Source organism: Protopterus annectens, chromosome 2.part1 (genome assembly GCF_019279795.1).
Source record: "Protopterus annectens isolate FY-2018-M chromosome 2.part1, PAN1.0, whole genome shotgun sequence".
Classification (NCBI taxonomy): Eukaryota; Metazoa; Chordata; order Ceratodontiformes; family Protopteridae; genus Protopterus; species Protopterus annectens.
In genome coordinates, this window is record NC_056729.1 from 1,991,632,581 (window position 1) to 1,991,658,835 (window position 26,255).

Here is a 26,255-nt window from a genome sequence, read left to right on the forward strand (position 1 = left end):
CTACCCAGTTCAGGTTTGTAAAAGGCAGAACATGTCTCCTAAACCTGATAGACTTATTTGAAGCGGACACTAAAGCCGTAGATGAGGGTAAGGTGGCTCACACAGCCTATCCAGATCTCGCCAAGGCTTTTGACACCATCTGGAATTATAGATAACCTCACTAAACTAGGTATAAATCCCTATGTCACAAGATGGGTTGCCAACTGGCTCACTGACAGAACCCACACTGTGAAAGTAGCACACTCTAAATCCAACTTCAGATCAGTGACAAGTGGAGTACCACAGGGTTCAGTCCCGAGTCCTCTCCTGTTTGGTATCTACTTCTCTGAAGTACAGGCTAACACAGAAGGTCTTTGGCTAACAAAGTTCGCAGTTCTGCTCGACAGTGGCATAGGAAAATAACTTTCTTGGGTGGCGTAAGCCAGGGAACCTTGTTGGCTAGGCTTACGTAGGCCCTTGGGCCGATAGCCTAGTACCTACCTATGAACCTATGACTGCAAAGTAGGAGCCATAATCAAAACTTCTAATGATGTGGGCATCCTACAAAAGGGCCTCACTGAGACAGATGCCTGGTGTCAAAGCCATGGCCTCAAGCTCAGTGCCAAAAAGTGCATTGTCATCTGTTTTGGTAAAAACTCTGTACCCATGAACTACCACATAGGCGGTAGTCTACTTAACACTGAAAGTGTGATAAGAGACCTTGGGACACAGGTGGACAGTAGTCTCTCCTTTGATAATCACATCGCCACAGTAGTCAGGAAATCCTTCTACGTGGCACACCTCATCAGAAAAGGTTTCTCATCCAGGAAAAAAGAGGTCATTGTTCCCCTCTACTCATCACTCATTAGACCCATTATAGAGTACAACACCCCTTTTGGTATGTACCTCACAAGACATGTACAATAACTGGAAAGGCCACAGAAAAACCTCACAAAGAGGATTACCGGCCTCAAACAGATGCCCTACACAGATCGTCTCAAAAAACTCCAGCTTTACTCTGTCACATATCTCCTACTCAGAGGTGATCTCTGCCTAACATACAAAGCTATGTCAAACCCAGAGCTGTTGGACATGCTCCACTTAAAGAAATCCCAATCCCTCTGAGCTACATGCTCTAGGAACCTAAACCTTGTCACCACAATAAACAGAACATGCTGGAGGGATAGATTCCTATCCCAGAGACTTCCCATACTCTGGAACAAACTACCTATCTATATAAAACAAAGCTCCTCATTAGCACTCTTCAAGAAAAATATTGATGATTGGATGGGAGATAGAAAATTAATCCCAGGGATCACTTCTATGGCTCTGCTTGACAAGGGCACAGGAAAATAATTTTCTTGGGTAGCAAATGCCAGGGTACCGTTTGACTAGGCTTATATAGGCCCTAGGGCCAATAACCTAGTACCTACCTATGAACCTTCCACTTGTCCAGAATGTTGACAGCTTGTGTAGAGCTGTAGAAAAATAATGGTCTGGGCACCAAGCCCTTCAGAGCATTCCTTTCATCTAAGAGGACTCCTCTTGCAGGCCTTCAGTGATCGACATTCGGACAGCATTTCTCCATTTCTGGGTAGATAAGTTTCCTCTGGGGGGAATAAAAACTTCACCAATTTTATTTATGACTAAAACCTTTTTTGTCAGCGAAATTGTTGATTTCATGGTAGGAATTTTATTCTTCTTGGACTGTCACATGACTTTTCAATCAGTTGAAACAATGTGCTTACAGTTTCCTCTTTTATTTAAAAACTTCTTAAGCTGTCAATGGTCTGGATAAGTGGAAGGTGCCCTTAAGCTGTAGAAGCTGGATTGCTGTTATATCCTGTGCAGGATTTAACCCATTTATCTAAGCCTACTGCAGCAGTGATCAGTCAAGCATATACTATTATGGTAAGCTTACTTACATAACTATTTTCTATAGACTTTTTCCACAAGTGTTATCAAAAATATTACTGCTCAAAACTCGGCTGGCTTTTATTGTATACATTCAGTCTGGACTGCATCAGGATCTTCACACTAGAAAACATAATAACTCTGCTTTGTGGTGCTATAATTTATTTGTTAATGATTTATAATTTGCTGAAAGTATTTATGAAATATAGATACAAAATTAACCACCCTTGTCATACAGATGAACAGCCCTTAATTGTGATGCCGGTAAACTAACATTAGTATGGAGGTGTAATATAGGGCTCTGGCTTTGTACAGGACCGGTTTAGCAGCTAATGATGTACTCACCTCTTTTTTTCATGGTGGACTTAAAATTGTTTTGTATTTTTTGGCAAACTCTGGTGGATGATAATTTCAGCAGGCAGACAACAGAACCTGTGGCACAAAACTGATGTAAGCATACCATTAGAAGAAAGTGTGTACTTCCCACAATGACATTTGTGCAGGAGAAGACAGCAGTATGAGTAGGGTCCAAAAAAATAAAGTATGATGCTGCAGTAATTTGTTCTTGGTGTTCATCACAGAATATTTACTACAAGCATAAAAATATGAATATTAAATAAATAAGTAAATAAATAAATACAGACAAAAAATGGCCCTGCCTATCCCATTCATTAAACCTTTCTCTCAAGGGACTCATTCACTCTCCCACTAGCTAGCCATTGTGATGATATAAGCTTGGATGAGTGCTAACTGGAGGAGAACAATCATCCACAGGAATTTCAGATTATTTTGATATGGCATACCCATAGTCTTAGTCTATAGCTAATGTGGTTTGATGTCATCATGTTTTTTTTTTTGTTTGTTTTGTTTGTGTGTGTGTTCATGAAATGCTGGTGTCTGCCACATTATCTGCAGCAGGCCTGGAGCCTCCGTTTTTTTCTGTGGGCTGCAGCCCTTTATAGAAATCCTCTTCCATAACCCAAGTAAACTGGAAAAAAAGAGCACTTATTCTCACTCATCTCGTTAATTCTTCAGGGATTGTATTCACTAATCAGACTCAGGTTTCCTGGATTACAGTCCTAGATCCAAAACTCTGCACCATGAAGCTAACTATATATACATATCTGTTGATGCAAAGCATCTGTTTTGTTTGAAGATTTCTAGAATATATAAATTTTCTGACAAAATAAATTGCATAATGGATATATATACATATATATCGAGAGACAGAGAGTGAGCGAGTGAGCAGTTGACACAATTCTAACTGTACTTTTCTTTTTTTTTAGGTTGCAGAACTGCTCCAAGTGATCTTGTTTTCATTTTAGATGGCTCATACAGTGTTGGACCTGACAACTTTGAAATTGTCAAGAACTGGCTTGTTAACATTACCACTAGTTTTGATATTGGGCACAAGTTCACGCAAGTGGGAGTTATCCAGTACAGTGATGACCCACTTCTCGAAATCCCTTTGGGTGAGCATGATTCTACCGATGCACTCATTGAGAAAATGGAATCAATAGTATATTATGGTGGAAATACCAGAACAGGGATAGCCATAACCTTTGCTGTAAATAGTATGTTTGAGAAGTCTACAAGAGCTGGAAATGGCATTGCAAAAATAGCTGTTGTGCTTACTGATGGTAAATCCCAGGATGAAGTGAAGGATGCAGCAGAAGAAGCCAGACGGAACAAAATAACATTGTTTGCTATTGGAGTTGGTTCAGAAGTAGAACATAATGAACTTCGAACAATTGCCAATAAACCTTCATCTACTTATGTGTTCTATGTAGAAGAATACCTAGCAATATCTAAAATTAGGGAAGTGATGAAACAGAAAATTTGTGAAGGTGAGTATTGTAGAGCAATAAACTATTTCTGAATATTTTCATGCTTTAATAGCCACATGTATAATCCACTTGAAATATTCCTTGCATGGACTTATGATAGTTCCGAATACTGTAACATTATTTTCCACTGGTAATATAAGATTTACTCAAATGATCATACTGTTTCTTCTATTACAAATCTTTGTGGGTTTTTTTTTTTTTGCTCTCCCCTTGGAAATCATTGTTACCACCTTGGCCCACAGTACTCAATGTCCACACAGAGTCTACCAGCTATTCTCCAATCACCCTCCCCCGGACTTACTCTGTTTTTGCTGGGTCTAGTCTTGGATCTTGATGGTTTCCTGGGGGCTTGTCTTGTCTGTGCTTCTGTCCAGGGGGGGGGGGTTGACACCTACTCACAACATTTTCCCCACCCACCATGCTCATTGTTTTTACATCCAAGGGCAAGTCCCCTCTTTGGACCATGCCTCACTTAGGGAGCATATCAGTGAATGTCCTTCCACTTAGGATGGGCATGGCAATCCCTTCCCTGTCATGCTGTCAGTCGTCTGAGCTGCTAATCAAACTCATATTGGCTGTGCCTTAATCAGGGACTTATCCCCTGTAATGGCTCAGTCTTTATGGGTTCTTATCCTTTATTTGTATTATTTGTGTTGCTTATTTTATTTATTTGTGTTTATTAACCTGGAAAATCCAATTAGAAATGACTTATTTTTATCTGGATGCCTGGGGAAACTCTACATAAATTGAAAAGTGTACACAAAAGATAACCAGGAGTAAATAATAAAACTTTTAGGAAGACAGCAGTGACTAACTAGAGTAAATTAATTCAACTGGTATCTTCAATAGTCTTTCATCAGGGCATCCCAGGCTTGGGCTCAAACTCCCAGGGAGTTCAAGGTATCACTTCTTCATATAATTCTTTAAGGTTTTTGTGAGAAAGCAGCAACAATGTTTGCTGCCCCCATAGTAAAGCAAGTGTGGTTAGTTTGACTGCACATTAGCTCTCCTTTGTAAGGATCAGATTGTACAGTTGGCTCTCTTCACACTACATATGAAACCAAAAAACATATATAAAGTTTTTGCAAAGAAGCAGCAACTCTCATGTGTTTTTGAGCTCTGCTACTTTAAAACAAGTGCACCAAGCATTTTAAGGAGAAAATTGCTTACTAATAAGGGAAATGTTAAAATGTACTTTTTCTTAGTAAAACTTTTATAAAGTTTAATAACCACATACACTAAAGATAATCCTTATTAGACATGCTAAAATGTACCAGATGGTTTCAATATTTCAAGTATGATAGACGTGTGCTGTAGATAACAAGACTGCAGCATCCTGCAACTTCACTCTAACCCTAGGTGACTGCTCTATTATTTTTTTAAGCAATGTACACTTGTTTGCTATCATTAAACATTGTTTTATCCCGTACATTATACATTATAAACACTTTGAAACACTTTTTACTTGGAGCTTCAGAATGCTGTATTTCTAAGGGGAAAAAAAGACTAATCACACTGGCCATGCTACAGCAGCAGAATGCTGTCATTATGGCATTATTCAGAATGCCACCATATTAGACTCAAAACAATGGACTACCATACAGAACTGGTCTAACTAGCAGGTAGATTGAGTAATACCAGTGTTATTTTTGAACAGCAGAAGGCTGTCATCTCCATTGGCATCTGTATTTTAAAAAGTCACATTATATGTATTAAACATTACTTATATGTGCCCATCTCTCTTGAGAGATAAAAAGAATGGTTACATAGTGGAACCAAGCAACAAGCAATGACCTTTATCAGCAGGGCCCTTAGTCTCAAGAGAGGTTTGAGGATAGTGTCATTTTTTTGTTAATCACAATAGTGGTATTTTAAATAGTAGCCAAAGGCAAGGGGACATAGTGTTCTACTGTCGTTATCTTCCTATACTTAGAATAATGCAAGAATGGAAAAGGCTTCTTAATGGTATCCTTCCTCATGTCATTCTATATCCTTTGCTTTAAGGTTTAGGTTATTATAAGGAAGCAGCAATGCTGTTGTGCCCCCCACCCATACAGTAAATTTGATGCAGCTAATATGTGTCTACACATTAGCTCCCCTGTGTGAGGATCGGGTAGCATGGATGAGTCCATGGATGCTGCAAATGACAACTAAAAGAATATAAAGTAAGATTAGGTAAGAGTAATACTATTTAACAGTGTTGTTACTTTTGCATTTATTAATACTACTGGACCACAGGGAGGAAGTCTCTTTGTTCTGAACAAGCCACTACTCAATCACAGCAGTCATTGTGTTGAATAGCATTACTAAGGCAATTTTTTCAGGTGCATTTTTAATGTGTACTAGAGAAACTCACAGAAAACAGCTAAGGTAGTGATCCCAATACACTCTTAACAGAGTAGTTGATGCTCTAAACTAAAGCTGGGACCTTATTAAGTGCTGTTCCCATACCTTTTGAGCAATATTTCTCTTCACTACGGTGCACAGGGCCCTACTCTGCCACACCATAGGTTCCCTAGCTTCCAGAATTAATTCTTTAATCACTTTCCACAAACTCTGCTAGAGGCTGCAAACACCTCTCCTTTCTCCACTAATATAGCAAAATGCACTGCAAGCACCTTCCAGAGATTGGTTCTTGCAAGTCTTCTTAGCTAACCTGCTCTCCTGCATGGCACTATGTCCTGCTCTACTTTGCTGTTCTCCTCACTTCCACCCCCACCTACCCATACTTAGCATTCTTCCAAGCCTTTCTTTCCTCCCTACCTTAAATGCATCTCAGAATATTTAGGTTCATAGGTGTGTACTAAGCTAATGGCCCTGGGGCCTTTACAAGCCTAGCTGTAGGATTACCCTGGCATAGTGCCACCCGACCTTAGTTCCTAGTGCCTCTATCGTGTAGAACCACTGGGGTTATCCCTGGTAGGCGATATGATACAGAGAATAGTTGGAGTTTTTTTAGTCTGTCCATATAGGACAAGTGTTTAAGGCCTACCATCCTCTTTCTGAGGTACTTTTGCGGCCTCTTCAGTTGTTGCAGGTGTCTAGTAAGGTACATGCCAAATGGGGCATTGTACTCGATGATTGGCCTAATGAGGGAAGAGTAGAGGGAGACAATGACCTCTTTCTTCCTGGATGCAAAACCCTTAGTAATGAGATGTGTCACATAGAAGGACTTTCGGACCACAGTAGCAATGTGGTGATCAAAAGAGAGGCTGCTGTCAGCTTGTGTTCCCAGATCTCTTATAACACCTTCTGTGTTCAGTGGACTACCATCAGTGTGGTAATTCATGAGAACCGGGTTTTTCCCAAAGGGGATGATGACACAATTTTTGGCATTGAGCTTAAGGCCATGGTTCTGACACCAGTCATTGGTTTCAGTGAGGCCATTCTGTAGGATGTCAACATTACTTGGGGAGTTAATAATAGTTCCCAACTTGCAATCGTCTGTGAACTTGTGTCAGCCAGAGTCCCTTCGAGTTGGCCTGGACTTCAGAGAAGTAGATACCAAACAGGAGAGGACCCAGGACCAAATCCTGTGGGATTCCACTCATGACTAGTTGGCAGTCTGACTTGGAGTCAGCTACTTTCATACTGTGGGTTTTATCTGTGAGCCAGTTTGCAAACCACCTAGCGATGTAAGGGTTGATGCCAAGCTTAGTGAGTTTTTCTGTGATTCCTGAGTGGGGAGTGGTATCAAAAGCCTTGGCCAGATCGAGGTAGGCTGTATGAACACCTTGCCTTCATCCACAGCTCTGGTGATTGACTCAAAGAAGTCGACCAAGTTGAGCAGGCATAATCTGCCCTTCACAAAACCAAACTGTGTGGGATCCAGAGTTTGGAGATTCCCTATATCCTTGTTTATTAGGTCCATGATGATGCGTTCCATAGCTTTGCGTATCAGACTCGTCAGGCTAATGGGGAGATAGTCCCCAGGGTCTGTAGTCAGTCCTCCTTTGTGGAGAGGGATGACTGTAGCAGTGCGCCATTCGGTAGGGACAAAGCCCAAGGTGAGGCTGTGATTGAACAGGGCACACAGGTGAGGTGCCAGTTCACTCTGTAGTTCATGTAGAACATAACCAGGGATATTGTCATGTCCCATAGAAGGTGTATTCTTGGCCTTAGACAGTGCTGTTTTAACCTGTGCAGCAGTAATACTGGGTGCCTGGCAATCTACTGGTATTGTGATTGGTCCTTTGGGGGGTGGTAAAGTTGGCACTGAATCTGTTGGCCAGTATACTTGCAAAATCTATTGGCTTGCTATAGGAGGTACCGTTGTGCACCAGTGCACCATTTCCTCTGCTTCCCCACTTTTAATCCCTCCCATAAGCATGTCTTCCCTCACTCTTCTCATAAATTTAGACAGACCATGTTGAGTGCCTAAAATAAACATAGAATTTCCCCATCGAGCAATAACCAGACTTAAGTTTTCACAAATTCATAAACCCTCTATATACAAACCATGCCTCCGGTAACTCTTATTGCACATTTAACTCTGTACTTTATAGAATACACCATCTGAAAACATAGGCAGCCCTCATATAGTGCCATATCTACCATGACAAAGCCACTAAAGACAAAAAGTAAAACAAAAACATGCAGCAATAAAATCAGCAAACCTAATAGCATTCACAAATTACCTAGCAGTTTGTTTTCTTCACACTATACTAATACTTGCAAACCACTGGTATACAAAATCAAACCATGTAAACAAAATTTCTCCTGTTGACTTCTTAGCTACCCCATACCAACACATCACTCAAGAGCCATGGGAAATTCAGATTATCCATACTTTCTATGATCTCTATACATAAAACTTGTTTCAGCACAATTACAGAAACTGCCAATAGAGCCATGCTAACATTCTGTTTGTATACAAACCAAGACTAAAATAAAACGATGGGTGCCTTATCTTACATACCTTTCTTCACTCATACTTAAAAATGTATGTGACATAAACCCAGCTACTGTCCTAGGAAGCACCACCACACTAGGATATACCCTCTCATAAAGTAATCACCACCCAAAAAATTCTGAACCTCTCAGTAAATATTCACAAAGTCTAGCAAATAAATGTATCAAAATGTTATTCTTAAATGTACAAATCTTTAATAATAAATGGGACCTGTGGAGACCTGAGTCCATTACTCACTCATCTGACTTGTAGGCATTATTGAAACTTGGTTTAACCCCTTGAATGCCAATCAGTGTCAGAAGTTCTGTTACCAGAATACTGGCTGTTACTGGTTGTTTTTTTTTTGTTGTTGTTGCTTTTTGCATTTAAAAGCTTATTATCTCCAAAATGGATCAACATCTTTCAGGGAATATTACTGGCATAATTGTCTATGGCATAGCAAAGGACTAGATTTCTACCTTTGAAGTCAGAGGAGCTGCTGCATGTTTATTTATGTATTGATTGATCGGTTAACATATGTTTACAGGAAAAGTCTAACTGGGCCAGAAGTACCCATTTTCAGCTGAGGCCTGGGCAGAAAAGATTCAAATACATCTAAAATAGTGTAATAGACCGGTATCAAACTTACTGAATTATACATACTAATATATTTAGAAATAAATGAGTACATCATTGGGCATATAGATACAAAAAGGTCAGGTCTACAGTGCCACGAAAAAATAATTAGTAGTGAAACATTATGAGATATAAATAAGAAAGGATGGAAAAAAGAAATCTAGTTTGAAAAAATGGGTTGGAGAAAAATATTTAAAATAGTAGTGAAGTGAAGAGAAGTAGAAGGGTAGGAGAGGTATTACGAGGGATGTAGATATTAGATGCAGAGAGAATGAGAAGATATGAAAAGAAAGTAGATTATTAAAGAGGAGTAGTGTGGTAAAGGGATCATAATTAAAGAAGCTAAGGTAGATATATTAGATCCAAAGACTTGAGCTTGAATTAGTGCAGGTAGATATATTAGATCCAAAGACTTGAGCTTGAATTAGTGCAGGTAGATATATTAGATCCAAAGACTTGAGCTTGAATTAGTGCAGCTCAATATAAATGACAAAATATGCCATTTTATGCCTCGGCATATACAAAGAATGACAATATTACTTTTAGAGAAAAATATTTCTTTTAGGTCTGAAATTATATCAACAATATACACATTTGTTTTTGGTAGCGTTTTTTTTTTTTTTTGTAAGAAGAGAACTGAAAGCAACAAAATGTTTTCACTCTGACAATTTACAAATTTCATTTTGGCCTAAATTCCACCCTAACCTCAAATGAAAATATTTCTCAACAGTTTCAATATATTATTATGAAGTTTTCAATTAAAGACTTCTGGATAATCCCACTTTCATTTTGTTTTGTGTAGCCTCATAGCTTTTATGAAAAGTATATAGCAAAATCTCAAATATTCACTTGCCTATCAGGGCATCAACAATATGTATTTCTTACTGTAACGTAAAAGAAATTACAAAACATATTAATTTTTCTGAGAAAATAATATTATTTTTGGTTCCCATTTCAGAAGAACCCATCAAATGATGTGATTCAGACACATTCTGAATTTGTCAACTTGAATAAAATGCAAAGTGCATATTTTTGTGAAACAAATGGCAAACCAGAGCACCCAAGTGGCTGTATAAGACTGCTAGTGGTACCTAACAACAAAGGACCATTTTCTGTAAATGTAAAATTCTCAGAATTAAACGAAATGCACTTAGCTGATAGTTGCAGTTGTTAAGACACAAACACAATCCCTAGGATTGACTAATGCCTACAGTAAGTGTATGCCATTCTGAGTGAACAGACAATGGAAGCATAATTCATACCCTCTTCCTCCTAAATTTAGTTTTCCTGCTGATTTTCTTGCAGCCTTAAATATCGAGGGAGATTCATAATGGTTACCACAAAGTGTAGACTACATGTACTCTTAGTGTAGTCTTTTTGAGTGTCTAGAAAGCACAAAGAATGTGGTAGGGATGTTCTTAAATACAGATCATGTATCCTTAGTGTAGGTGTTAATGAATCTGGCCCTTTATCTTCTTTTAGTGCAGTTTTACTCCACATGACTATAAACTTTGGGAGGAGGACATAAGTCCAGTGTCAGAAAGTTCTGCATTCAGGAGAAATAAATAATTGAAGATCTGATGTTGTCATTTTCATTTATTCCTCAACTGATGGGTCTCGCATCCAACTCAGCTGCTTCTACCAGATCCTCGTATCCAAAACGTTTGAGCTTCTCCTAAAAGTAGTATTACCTTTTGTTGTTGTAGCCTTGCTTTTTTGCATAGGCCAGTATGGCTGATAAAGTACTGGATTTAAAAACTCCATCACCTGTGGGCATAAAATCCGTAACTCGGATGCCCACAGGGAGATTGCATATAATGCTTAGGTGCAGACTGTACTTACTGCACATGCTGTTTTCAGTTCCAGAGCACGTAGATAGATCTCCAAGGGGCAGAGGGGGAACTGTAATGGAAGACCCCACCCGCATGGCAGAGGTGGTCTGCAAAACCAGGGTTTCCTGGATTCCTTCTTGGACAAACCCTATCAGCAGTCCTGAGGGGCTGTTTGACTATTGCCATCTGGAGGCAGTCAGGGGGCATTTTTCTCTGCACCAAAGAGCCTGGCTATGCATAACAAAAGAATACTGGGTGCAGAGAATTATACCTCTATGCTATATTGTACCATTCTTCCAAATGCCCCCAACAAAAATGAAGAGAATCCCTGATGTTCCATTCAATCGGAGGGAAGCAACAGCCTTAGAGATAGAAAAGCTGGTAGAAAACAGAGTCGTCCCAAAGGTCCCCACAGACCAGGCAGGATGTGGGACCTACTCAAGATTCTTTTTAGTGCTAAAAAAGACAAGGGACTTGAGACCTGTTCTGGATATCAGCAAATTAACCAATTCAAGCAATATTCAGGGTTACAGATGGTCATGGTTCAGTCCAGTCTGCCACTACTAAGAAAGGGCAATTGGATGTGCTCAGTATATCTTCAGGATGCATGAGTTGCTCCAGAATATCTCTGGGCCTCCCGCTGGGAGACAGTTTTTACTAGTTCAAAGCATTGCCCTTTGGTCTCACCATAGCATCCAAGGTGTTCACCAAATGTGTAGCAGTGGTAGCAGCTCACTTGAGACTACTGGGATTCTGAGGGTTTCCTTACCTAGATGATTTTCTTTTAACTGTCTCAACCTGGCATCTACTCTTACAGGCAAGGGGCTACTTGCTCTAGTTGTGCCTTCATCTAGGCATCACAGTCAATTACAGAGAATCACAACTCACATCCATGCAGTGCCTGGAGTTCATAGGTACTCATCTGGACACAGTCAGTCAGGTAGCCTCTCTAGATTCCAGGTCAAGGAAGTAATCTTGCATTCTTCTCTGCCACCTCGAGTAATCTTACAATCGTTGGGATCCATGGCATCAGCTATCACACTATTCCCTTTAGCCAGGTTTCAGATGTGAATTCTGCAGTGGACCCTGTCAGTGCAGTGGTCCATTCTTCAGCAACCTTTAACCTCCCCAGCCAAAATCATGCAAAATTGCAAAAGATATGTTCTTTTGTTATTTCACTCAAAGTTTGTAAAATCTGTCCATTTGTTCTTCCACTGCCCACAGCCAGTGTGACCATGGACACCTCCCAACTGGGGAAGGCGGGCATTACTTGGAAGGACAGTCCAAGGTAAGTGGTCTCCATAAGAGGCCAAGATGCATATCAGTGTCCTGGAAATGAGAGCAGTCTTTCTAGCATTGTAGGCCTTTCAAGATGTTTTCCCTTCTGGGACAATTGCAATTCAGAATGACAAAATGTCAGTAATCTGGTAAATTGATAAGCAGGGAGGAACCAAATCTTATCCACTATGTCGAAGCAATGAAAGTCTGGCAATGGGCGTTCTCTTCCATCTTTCTAATAGCAATGAACATACTGGGGAAAGCCAGCATGACAGTGGACAAACTCAGCAGGTCCATTCTTATACTTCACAAGTTATCTCTCAATTTCAAAGTGGTGGAGAGAATTTTCCATCTATGGGGCCAGCCATGCTGTGACCTATTTGCTTCTCCTGTAAACTACAAGTGCAGCAGTTTTTTTTTCCATTGATCCGCCAACAAGGGAGTCACCGAGGTATGCTTTGGTCCATGACTGGCTCTCTGTTTTTCTCTGTGCTTACCCACAGTTACCTCATATTCCCAAATTTGAACAGAAAGCATACCACTTTAAGAGCACAGATCTGATGTTGTCCTTCTCTTTCTTCCTCACTGATGGGTGACAGATCTGACCCACAGATCCGATTCAGCTGCATTTCTCACACTTCAATCCAAATCTCGAGCTCCCCCCTCTACCCACAATGCTCTATACCATCCCCTAACCCTCAGATCTCATTTGGCACCATTGCAACAGGAAGCAGATTTCGTATTCTCAAGTCAGACAAAAGTTTTTGGATTTTTCTTTTTTGTTATTGTTGCTTCTCTAATAATTGTAATCTTAGCTAACCTTTGTCTTTTTTCCTCCCTCTAAATCTTTGGCAGTTTTTCACAGGTGTTAGGGCTACTTTTATTCCCTTCTCGTTCTGTTTTCTTCTTGTGCCATTGGCATGCCATATATGGTTCTCATAACTGTATTTCTTTAGTTAAAAAAAAAGTTTCTCTTTGAAATCTTTTGGCTGCTTTTCTGTAGTATAGTGACCTGGCTGTTAGAGCTTCTTTCTCTGATAAGCTTACCTCCTTTCAGAATGTCAGAAAAGCCTACTGGATTTAAAACATGCACTTCTCATGAGCATAAAATCCCAAATTTGGATGTCCACAAGAAGTGAGTCTGTTACCTGGGGCCGGACCATTTTACGGCCCAGTGCGTGTTATTTGCGCTGCAATCAACCCCCCCCCCCTGATTGGTGCAAGAAACTAATTCTGAAAAGGTCGCTTCTTACTTCATCTCCTTCATCATTTCTTTCTTCATCTGGGGCTCAACCCCCCCCCCCTCCAAAGGACACAGCTCTAATGAAGCTAAAAAGTGAGCTCTCTCTGTGTCTCCGGGAACATCTGTGGAGAATCTGGAGATAATTCAAAGAGCTTTGGATCCGACTCCAATCAATCCGAAGAGTGTCGCCCATGAATGGGTCCATTGACTCCCTTGGATCTGATGGAGGTTATCCCAATAAGTGTCTCTCCTCTTCCTCCAGGGTCGGATCCTAGGCCCTTTGATCCAACAGTCAGGAGCAGATGTCCTAGCTCTGTGCTAAACCATGCCTCACCTGCCCTGCCCCCCACAAATTGCTTCAAATTCTAACCAGACATTCCAGGCCTGCTTCCTCAGATTCTTTCAGACCCTCTAAGAGCTGGGCAGAGGCCAATATGGACAGGATGATGCAAAAATTCCTCAGGGCTCAGATCCAGGTGGGAGTCTTGCCAACTCAGTCCTTTCTTGGATACATGAGTGCTCTGCTCAGCCTATAAAGTTTCCTTCTCTGGTCTGACCTGTGGTTTTAGAACCCTAGGATCTTAGATACCCAAGAAAGTTGGCTTCAGATCCAAGGAAACCCCCTTCTTTGACCCTGGTGATGTCCCTGACCATCCCTCCTGTGATGCCATAGGATCTAAGCTGGTCTCAGATCTGAGAGGTTGGCGCCGGGTTTGGGAGGTTGGGTTCGGCTTCAACATTGTTGGATCCATCCCTACCTCTTGGTACCTCGGCCCTCGACAGTTTGCATCCAGTTCTCTCTGGAGGGCTCGGATCTGGGATGGGCCCTGACCTTTTGTCCTCGGCTGCTTTGGTTCTGAAGAGGTTGGGAGGGGTTTCCCTAGGTCCATCTGCCTTTTGGGTAGTGGAAAGGCCCTTGTCATTGTATAGATATCCATCCTGTCACATCTCGGATCCTATCCTTTGCCCTGCATCGAGTCCAAGTGTTGAGCCCATCATTCCTGCTCCTTCAGGTCAGCCTACCCTAGGAAGCCTCCACACTCATTCCCTAGAAGGTTTTCCCATTCTCCCAGTACCTCCCCCAAATACCCCACAGAGGAGGTTTCTCAAGAGAAGACATGCAAGAGGAAGCACTTTGACTCCCTGATGGAGTCTGTCACTAAGGACACCAACTTTGATGAGGGAGAAGGATCCCCTAGATCACCACCTGATGACGTCTCCTTTGCAGACATAGTGAAAATCCTAAAAACAGAAAGGTGGGTGGTCTTACCAACCTCCTTCTTCTGAGGAGTCTGTGTTTTTGGAGGCTTTTGTGGCAGGCCCATCTATGTCTTGGGTGACACTTCCAGCGGATGAACTTATTAACCTAGTTTCTTGCCAAGCCTGGAAGGGGCCTGGAAGGAACCAGACACAGTCAAGCCCATTCCTAAGTATCCAGATAAGTTTCTAGTCCTCCCACAGACAGAGCGCATTGGAGCAAAGATGTCCCTGTTGATGCCATTGTTGTGGTGGCAGCCACTAAGAAGGAGCTAGCTGAGCACAGCTCCTCTGTCCAGCCACCAAACAGGGAGTCCAGGTTGATGGACAGATTTGGAAAGTGAGTCTATGCCTTAGACACTTTTGCTGTGAGGTTGTTAAATTATTTGGCACACTTTACCTGCTTGCAAAGAGATTTGTTTAAGAACCTCTCAAACTCTCTTGCTGAGACCATGTCTACGGATGACCTCAAAAAGTTCTCCCACCAACTGGCTACTCTATCATTTATTGCTAATTCTATAATGAGGTTGATCCCCCACACAGGGGAAGGTACCTCCTGAGATGCTGGTTCAGGCATAGCTGTAAGGAGGTATGCCTGGACAAGGCTATGTGACTTTGTGGCACCCTTTACAGCATCCTTTGTTAATGCTCCCTTTGATGGCTCCTCTGTGTTTGGACCATCCATGAAAGGTACGCCTACCCACAGCAAATAGGAAGTAAAGACCTGTCTGCCATGAGAATTAAGTTTTCTACCCCTCAGAGGACCTTCTCTAGAAACCAGCGAGGATGGAAGAAAACTTGGTTCTGGAAATCTCAGGATCCACGTGGGAACACTTCACCTACAGGCAGAGGAGGAGGTTTCAATGGTAGATGCTGCCCCAGAGGCAGAGGGGGTCCACAGAACCAGGGCTTCAGAGATTCTTTTTCTGGCAGACCCTATTAGTGCTCCTGAAATGCTGCCCATCTGTTCATCCCTGGAGGCAGTCAGGGGTTGTGTTTCCCTGCACTTAGGACAAACATTACAAACAACACTTGGGTGCTAAGCATAAGATCCAGAAGTTATTACTTTCCCTTTTTCCTTTCACCTCTAGGACTCAGGAGGGAACTCCCTGATGTTCCACCCAGTCAGAGGAGGTACACTGCTCAAGAAATTCAAAAGCTTCTACTAAAAAAAGTCATCCAGGAGGTCCCAACTCAACAATTAGGATTCTGAACTTACTCCAGCTTATTTTTGGTGCCAGAGAAGACAGGGGACCTAAGACCAGTTCTGGATCTCAGAAATCTGAATCTTTTTATAAAGAAGTCAAAGCTCTGAATGGTCACATTTCAGTCCATTATGCCTCTTTTGCGCAAAGATGATTGGATGTGCTCTGTAGAGCTTCAGGATGTGTACTATCACATCAAAATAGACATGCAGTCCCAGGGACACCTGCACTTTCATCTGGGCACCAATCACTTCCAATTCAGAGTACTGTCCTTTGGACTCAACACAGACCCCCCAAGTGTTCACCAAATGTATGGCAGTCATACCAGCTTACCTGAGGCTCAAAAGATTCCAGGTGTTTCCCTATCTCGACAATTGGCTCTTCACTGCCTCAACAAGGCATCAACTTTTTCAAGCCAGAGATTACTTGCTTCAGATCTCCATTTCCCTAGGCATTACAGTAAATCATGCAAAAATCCAAGCTGACTCCTGTACGAGATCTACAATTTATAGGAACTCATCTGAATATGATGAATCAAGTAGCTTCACTAGGTCTTCTCCACCTCGTATCTCTGAGAAGTCAAGTGGGGGACTTGACTATCTCATTCATCCTCGACAGCAAAACTAATGTTGTAAGCTCTTGGATCAATGTCAGCTGTCATTATTCTAGTTCCTCTAGCAAGATTCTTTATGTGAATTCTCCAGTGGACCTTAGCATTGCAATGCTCTATTCTATACCATGCTCTATCTCTCCCCATTAGGTTCACTCCAATTTGCAACCATCATATTCGATGGTAGATACAGTCAGACAATTTATTTTTTGGCAGGCCAGTCTCTCTTCCACCTCCAATAGCCGCAGTGACCACAGACACCCCCCAGTTGGGGTAGGGGGGCATTACAAGGGAAGGATGGTCTAAGGCACATGCCCCCCCCCCCTTGGGGACCAAGCTGCATATAAATGTCCTTGAGATGGGAGCAGTTCTTCTAACATTGCAGCCTTTTAGGACATGCACCCTCTAGGGACTAATGATATCCATAAGGACAACATTTCAGTAGTCTGGTACATCAACAAACAAGAATGAAGCAGTTCATACCCATAGTGCAGAGAGACTGTGAGGGTCTGGAAATGGGTGATCTCTTCAGACCACTTTCTAACTGCAATGCACATACTGGGGAAAACCAACGCACTAGCAGACAGACTCAGCAGGTCCATTCTGGTTTGCCATGAATGGTCCCTGACTCACTCAGTAGCGAACATGATATTCTACCATTGGGGGCAGCCTTCCTGTGATCTTTTTACCTCTCCCCTCAACAAGAAGTGCAGCAGGTACTTTGCTCTCATCCCCTCTCAGGAGGACTCACTGAGGGATGCTGTGATTCATGACTGGCACCCGGGTCTCATTTATGCCTACCCTCCTCTCCCATTGATCCCCAAATTTCTGCAGAAAGCAAACAGACTGAAGAGATCAGTCATCATCATTGCCCCCTTCTGGCCTAGATGGGTATGGTTCCCCTTCCTATAGTTTTACCTGAAATATCCTCCATGGATACCAAATAGGACCTCATTTCTCATCCAACAGAGTTTCATTATCCCAATCTCCATGCCCTCAAGTTGACCAGATGGTTTCCCCAATTCCAGTGGTAGTACGATGGTCCAGGCTCACTCCCCCTGTGCGTGACATCATCTTGGCTTCTCAGAAGCCTTCCAGTAAGAGTTTCTACAAGAGTAAATGGAAATGTTTCTCTATATAGGCCTCTAAAGAGAACATTGACCCCTTTTCAGCGTCTACGTCTGCCATCCTCGTTTTCCTCTGTGCTCTTTTTAAAGAAGGGGCAAATTTTGCAGCTGTTAAACGTCAGCCAGCAGCAATATCCATTTTCCATGCTGGAGATGAATCATCATCTCTGTCAACTTCCAGACTATGTAAAGCATTTATGAAAGGAATCTTCCTCCTTAGACCTCCCATAAAAGATCCCTCTCCTCCTTGGAACCTCACAGTGGTTCTACAGGAGTTAACCCAGAAATCTTTTGAACCAGCAAACAATTGTGATATGAATTTTCTTTCTTTCAAAACTATCTTTCTGGTGTCTGTCACTTCAGCAAGAAGATTTTCCGAACCCCAGGCCTTACCAGCTAGACCTCCTTACATTGTTTTCCATAAAGATAGGGTTTGCCTATGCACTACCCTTCCTTTATGCATAAAGTGGCCAGGGAAACTAACATTAATCAAGACATCCAATTACCAGTCTCCTTTCCAAACTTTACCAGTAGAGGAGAATACATGCTACATCTTCTGGACGTTCATAGACATTTGCATTTTTATCTGCACAGAACAAAGAAGTACAAGAGGTCAAACCAGCTATTTGCATCCTTCTCACCTACACGCCTAGGTCAAGCAGTTTCCAAAGTTACCCTGGCTAAATGGATCACCGGCTGCATTTGATTGATTTCTTCCCTAAGAGGGTTGGAATTGCCTCATCCTCCCAGAGCCCATTCCACCAGATTTATAGCTACTTCATCCACCTTTTCTTCTAGAATGTCAATTGATGATATTTGCACTGCAGCCACTTGGTCAGACAATCATATCTTTGTTGCCCATTACAAATTGGACATTGTCTGTAGAAATGGGGCTTCCTTTGGCGTGATGGTGCTCCAGATATCCTTCCTTGAGGGCCTCCCAAGAATCATGTAGCTGGGTCTCTGACCCATCAGTGAGGAAGAATGAAAAGGACAATATTAGATTTAAAAGTTATGTGCTTACCATAACTTAGCATCTGTGTTGTCCATTTACATTCTTCCTCACCTTCCTTCCCAGCCATCCCCTGGTCTTGTCTCTCCTACAAGGATTATCAGAAGACTTTGGAACACACATGTTCCAGGTCTGAGCCTCAGTCTCTCTTCTGTCTGTCCTGTCTCTATTATCCAGTGGGCAATAAGGCAGCAAATTCAATCTGAGGAGTAGGGGATGGTATGAAGTATTATGGTTACAGAGAGGAGCTCGGGATTTCAATCCAAGTCTGAAAATTGTGGCCAAATCAGATCCCAGGGTTGGATTTGTAACCCATCATTAGGGAGAATGGAAATGGACAACACAGATGCCAAGTTATGATAAGTACATAACGTTTAAGTATCCTCATTGCATCCCTTTGGCCTCAACAGATTTGGTTTTACTTCCTCTGGCCTCACCTTCTCCATCCACCCTGAATACTGGATCTCAATCCAGACCTCCTGTCTCAAAGGATGACTCATCCAGACATTGCAGGCCTCAAACTGACTGCATGGTTTCTCCAGTTCCACTAATTGCTAGACATTCCAGGCTCTCCTGCCCAGTCTGTCATATTTTATCTTCACAAAAAGCTTCTACTAGAAAGATGTATAAAAACAAATTGAAGGGATGTATTCCAGGCCCTTAACAGGGATCTGGACCCCCTTTTAACCCGTGCACCAGCTGTACTTGATTTTTTTGCTTCAATTTTCAGTGATGGGGCTAGCTTTTCTACTATTAAGTTCCAGTTGGCTGCTGTTTTGAATTTCCACCTATGTGAAAATAATTCAACGTTAGGCACTTTTAAATTATGTAAAGCCTTTCTCAAAGGATATTTTTTACTTAGACCTCCACTAAAGGATCCTACTCCTCCTTGGGTATTAACCATTGTTTGAACCCTCCGCAAGGTCAGATATAAAACATTTGCTCTGGAAAACCATTTTTCTGGTTGTCATCACATCTACTGTATCTGAACTTCAGGCTTTGTCCTCCAAGCCCCTTTACTTGGTTTTCCACAAAGACAGTCTTTGTGGACTAACCCATCTTTTTTTGCCTAAGGTAGCTTCTGAGTCTAATATTAACTAGGGCATTAACCTCCCAGTTTTCTTTCCAAACTTTTGAAATAAAGGAGAGTACATGCTCTATCTTTTGGATGTGCTTAGAGAATTTCATTTTTATCTTCATAGAACTAAATATTTCCAGAAGACGGACCAGTTATTTATATCCTTCTCACCTAACACATTGGACAAGTCAGTTTCCAAAGTCACACTGGCCAAATGGTTAACTGATTGTACCTACTTTGTCTATACTAGCAGAGGAGTATCCTTGCCTAAGCCACCTACAGTTCATTTCACGAGGTCTATGGTGGTCTTCTCAGCCTTTTGGTCAATAGATGACATTTGTGCAGCTGCCACTTGGTCCAATGCTTATACTTTTATTGCTCATTACAAACTAGATCTGATTGCCAGAAACAGAGCTCATTACAAACTACAGCTGATTTCTAGAAACAGAGCTGTCTTTGGCTCCGCAGTACTCCACAATATCCTTTCATGAGGTCCACCTGAGGTTCATCTAGCTGGGGACTCTGTCTCATCAGTTGAGGAATGAATGAAAATGACAACATCTGGTAAAAGTTATGTACTCACCATAAAGTTACATCTGTGTTGTCCATTTTTAGTCTTCCTCAGCCTCCCACCTAACCCCCCTTCACTTTGCTCCTGGAGAAGCCCAAGAGTACTACTTTGGAACTGTTGATCCTTGTTTGGGCTCTAGCTCTTTTTTCTAATTCTGTACGTCTTTGAGTTCTCTTAAGGCATTATCTACTGTATCCTCGGGACAGCAAACTCAATCTAAGTATGTTAGGTGGGCAGGGCATTGTGGGTAGGAGGAGGAGTTGAAGAGTTTTGGATCCAAGGATCTGGTAGAAGTGGCTGAGTCAGATCCAAGGTCTGATCTGAGACTCATCAGCTTAAGAAGAATGAAATTGGACAACGCAGATGTAATGTTATGGTGAGTACATAACTTTTTTTTTTTTTCCAGCAGAGCACCCACAGTACGCACTAAGTATAATACAACATAACAGATTACGGTGGTAAAGGCACATGAGCTAAAGCCATTGGGGCTTGTTTGAAAGGCTGTATCTCTATCTTGCTTTGAGATGTTATTACCTGAAAGTTTTATAATTACAACAGGGCATTCCATTACAAACATGCATAAGACTACAATGTTAACGGCAGAGCTTTCAGTGTATCACACCTTTGATTTGACTCCCTGGATTAAGCCGCTTGAAAAAAATATGAATTTTTTCTGAGTCAAATGAATATAATTTTTTACGTCAGAGAAAAGGAAAACTCAATAAAGTCTTTTCAACAATTATTGTATTTAGTTTACTGTGTAGAAGTTTTGCAAAGACTCAAAATGAAAACCATGTTTAATACAAAATGATAGACTGTGGAAGTAAAGGCAGATGAACAAAGACACTTTGGGCCCATCTTTGAAATTATATATATATATATATATGTATATATATATATATATATATATATATGTATATATATATATATATATATATATATATATATATATATATATACAGATTCACTTCAGAAGCTTGAAATCCCAAAATCTTAAATTTCAAAAGACTGTGACCAAAATCTTGAAAGTTCAAAAGACTGAAAACTCAAAATACTGAATCTCAGAATACTGAAAACACACAGGATACCAACACTTACTATATTGCAGCACAACTAAATACAGAAACAAATAAAAGATAAACCATTTACCACTTCTCCAAGTATAAGCATGGGGGCAAGCTTATATTTATATATATATATATATATATATATATGTATGTATATGTATATATATATATATATATATATATATATATATAAAATATAATAGCAATATATATATATATATGTGTGTGTGTGTGTGTGTGTGTGTGTGGTGAATTGTATAGGATTTTTACTTCTTACATAATGAGAAATAAGCACAACCTTAAATGAAGTGGTTAAACAGTCCGTAGGTTAAATCAAGCAGAGTGAAAACTGTGACAGTAAACTGAGTCCACATGTCAGTTCATCCAAGGCAGTCTACACTAAAAATTCAGTGACATCTAACAAGATGATTGTTTACAAAGTATGTACTGTCCCATCGGAACATGCCCGTTATGAGGAATTGCACTACCTTTGAATGAGAAGGAACAATAAATATAAAGAACACATTTCTCTTTGACAGCTTCTGTCCCCCCTACTTTCCATATCAATAATAATTCAGATGTGATTCTGCAACTACCCATGTTAATCATTCTCACTGCTGCAGTTGCCTATGTTTTGTATCCTGCCAAGCATGCAGCAACCATTCAGCTTTCAACCCCTCTCACACTGTCACTCTGGCTGGTTATAGGCTGGACCCATTTTGGAGGGAGCTATATAAACAGTGAGAGTGACAAAAATCTTCAGAACTTTTTTGTTGCCTAAAGAAATAACATCCAAGAGGATTCACAGAAAACAAGAACTGGCTACAGGCTTTATTTCTGGCAGAAAAGTCCCCATAGAGAATCAGTTCCAAACAGAAAATATTGAATTCTTTCCAAGCAAAAATTATGTTTAAATATTTTGATGTATCTTCTATTTTCTGAAGAATGATGGCAATTTTATTAATATCAGGAGTTTCTTGTCAAAAACTGCTGTTTTAAGACAGGACTTATTGAATATGGGGGCTGTTTTTGTGAGAATGCTTTTGAGACGTTTTATCTGAAATGTAAAGCTTTGAGGCTGTGAAATGCTTTTACGTACTTAAGATGCTGTTTGCTTTATTGCTTGTGTACACCTCATGACTAATTGCCTTTATTATTTTACTGCTTGAAGCATTCAGCATGAAGATGTTATATTTAAGCAGTGTGAAGTATATTTCATGGTTAGAAACATGTTTGGTGTTTGAGTACACTGTGATATCTTTTGTTCATTTCTTGTTTTCTCAATTTGCACTTTCTGTGAAAGGGATTTTAGTGTACTGTTTGTTTTTTAGCTCTGAATTTTGAAGAGAGCTCTTATTTGAATCAGATTGTGGATAATTTGTCCCATATCTAAAAAAAGTTTTTTGGCTGTTCCCGGTTAGGGTTCGCCACAGTGGAACTCCAGTCTGCTAATGATTGCCAGTGGATTTTTACGGTGCCGAGTTGCCAGCCTGATGCCCAACCTTCAAGGAAGGCACACCCATTCACACACGCACATACCTGTATGTCTTTAGACGTTACTCGACTGAAGGGGGGACATGCAGACTCCACACAGAAGGCGCTCCAGCTGAAAATCGAATGGGAGAACCTCTTGCTGTGAGGCGACAATGCTAACCACTCTCTAAACTTGCATTAAAAAGTGTGTATGATTGTGTTAATACTGTTTCTAAGTCTTCTGTTTTTGCCATTCTTGAGAGGATTCGTCTGGGTACATATCCAAAGGTTTTCATTTGACTTAAAGTAGAAAGTCTCCTCTAGATAGAGAGGTTTTATGTGGGCCTTTTGCAGAAGTGTGTTACTTGTGATTACTTGTTTAATTTCCTATCTTCTACCTCGTTTTCCCTAGCAGTGTTTACTAGCAATCAGCCATCTTCCCTGGCTCCAGCATGGATAATTTTCCTGATCCTGCTGTTCGTTCTTCCAGTGTATGTAAAAATTTAAAAAAAAAAGGCAAAGCATGAGACCATGCCCATACTGCAGGTAAAGTCCGTGCCTCTGCCAGTAGTAAGTGACTCTCAAAAGCCACTGTTGGTTCATCAGACCATTTACTGATTTCCTTGAATCTCTGTTATAGTCTTCCTGGCCATTATTTAGGGGTCAAACATGTCCTGTTTGGCTGTTTCAGTGTCTGATGTGGGCATGGGAGAACCATCCATTTTAGGTACTGGAGACACCCTGGGAAGATCTCTTTGGAGTATCCAGGAAAGAGACCTCTTACTCAGGATTTTATGTTTTCCCTTTTTCAGTGTTTAACCATAGGAAAAAAAAAAAAAACATTGTCACTGTGACAATAAGGGTATGGCTCCTATTGCTAAAATGATGTTATTACCCTAGCCAAGAGTTTGTTGCAGGTTTTATCACTAGGGTGTCAAGTGCCTAGTGCATATGTTCGTCACTCCCACTGCTTCAGTGGCATTTTGGATTATCTGCTAAAGTAACAACACAGTACTTGCAAGCCTTCAAAAGATTAGACTCCACTCCCTCTCTATTCCTGTGAATTGGCTGAGCATATCTTTAGAGGGAATTATTTAGCTGTCACAGGAAGTGAGTGTTCAGTCTTTTTACTGACATCCAAAGTAGAAAGTCCCCTGACTCTTCACAGGATCCAGTGCTGATTTTTCTGGCTTACTACTTAGATAAGATGAATTTGGGGACCCCTTGGACCCCTTTTCTCTCATTTTATTATTAGACGTATTATTCTCTTTCGATTTTTAAGTTTGTTTACAAAATATGGAGGTTAGTACAATGATTAAGATATTTACTTTACAGGCACAAGGCACGGGGTTTAATTCTAACCTTTGAGGAAAGTTGGCTAGGCTTAAAAGGACCCACAAGGGCAGATAGCCTAGTACTCACCTGTGAATTAATTTATTTCTGTCAGCATTTACACTAATTTCTGTAAGAATTTCTGCTTATAGTAGTAGTGTTTATTTGGCTTCTATCTTTGACAAATGTTTGTTATTACTGCTTCTGAGGAAACGTTTTTCTGAGGTGCAGTGTGTTTGTGTTGTTGGACACTAGATGCCTGTCTTTCCTCTTACTCTTATTTTCATCTTTTATTAGGAAAATACAGCAAAACTTGGATTTGTTCAGCATGTACATAAACACACGCACACACACACACACACACACACTTATGTATCTCTGCTACCTTTAAACTTAAACAAAAAAAAAAACAAAAATATTGCTTTTTTCCCACTTTCTAAAATTTAAGAAAGTTCAGTTACAGATTTGCTGTTCTGAACTGTTTGTAAGTTTCTTGGAGGCCAGTGCTTGCTTGGCTAAAGGGAAGTCTCTGTGTTCACCAGTGTCAGTGGTTAACACTGAGCAGCCTGCCTGTCCCTGTAGGAGTGGTTACTGCCTAGAAGCTGTAATTTTATTAGCCATTGTGGGTCAATTCCAAACTCCTTGATCTCTCTCTCTTAAAAGCCGGCAACTCTCTTTTTGCGCGGTCTTGCGCACAGAGCAGCGTCGGGCAGCGCCGCTTAGACAGGTTTAAACTGTTCCCGGCTCTACAGAGTCTGCACTTCACTTTTTCCCTTAGAACTGCTCTAAATCGCAAAATAAGCACTCTATTTTCATTCTAAAGCCATGCACTTGCTCGTATAAGTAATCTCATAGGTAAACACTAATAAACTTAAGCACTACATCCTCTTATACTCCTTTTAAGCACTTGCTCCCTATTGGTTCTTTCTGATCAGTCAATAAGTAGTTCCCTATATTATTCAGGCATGTCCAAAGGTCAATTTCGGGTTTACTCTCCAGTCCAGCTGGTGAATCTGGGAATCTTGAGGCAATGTTACAACTGCCTTATGTATACAGACCACCCTGTCCTCCTCCCAACAAGCTCAAATATATGTGAGAGATGCAACTATATAGCCAAACTGGAGGCTAAGCTCTCTCAACTCAGTACTGGCACAGCCTGTCAGGAGGAGAAGGTAACCACACACACCACAAATCCAGTCTCACATAGACCTATCGCATCAGCAAACCAAACACATAAACACACAAAAACATACTCGGAGGCTCTAAATAAAAATTTTCCTAAGTAGCAGAGACCTCCAAAGCAGACATCCAAGCAACCCCTAGCATGAAACAATACCCACATAGCACATAGCTCACAAAGTCAGTGTGCCACACAGTCACAGCCCTTAAGGCTAAACAACACACTTAATACACTTGTAATAGGTGACTCTATTGTCAGACACACTGACGTCCCACTCACCAGGCTGAACAAGGAGAAGGTCACTGTAAGCTGCCTGTCGGGTGCCAGGATCCGCCACATAACACAAGCACTCAGGTCACTCCAAAGTAAGTACAAATATGACTCCATCATTGTCCATGCTGGTGTGAATGACCTGAGACGTACCTCCCTGGACTACATGAAGAAAGACATAGAGGAGCTCTTTGATCATGTAGCCCAGGCCGGTATGACCCTGACCTTGAGTAGCATCTTACCCTCACCAAGAATGATGCCACAGTATAAAGACAAAATGATCAATTTTAACAATTGGCTAAAGTATTGGTGTCATTCAAAGGGGATCCAGTGTCTGTCAGCCTGGGATGACATGCTCGACAAGCCACGTTGCTTTGCAAGAGTCAGCTTGCACCTGTCACCCCTGGGTTTTCGAATACTGGCAAAGGCTCTTTCCTCCCCGATAGTGCCTTT

At 41.1% G+C, this 26,255-nt stretch overlaps 1 protein-coding gene across 1 annotated transcript in view; it reads left to right on the forward strand.

Annotated features, from left to right (window-relative positions):
- The window catches only part of COL21A1 (collagen type XXI alpha 1 chain), a 4,597,064-nt gene that overhangs the window by 386,673 nt on the left and 4,184,136 nt on the right, over window positions 1-26,255 (forward strand). The window contains exon 3 of the mRNA XM_044063368.1: window positions 3,180-3,740. Within this exon, the coding sequence (XP_043919303.1) occupies window positions 3,180-3,740 (561 nt within the window). The remainder of the gene's footprint in view (window positions 1-3,179; window positions 3,741-26,255) is intronic.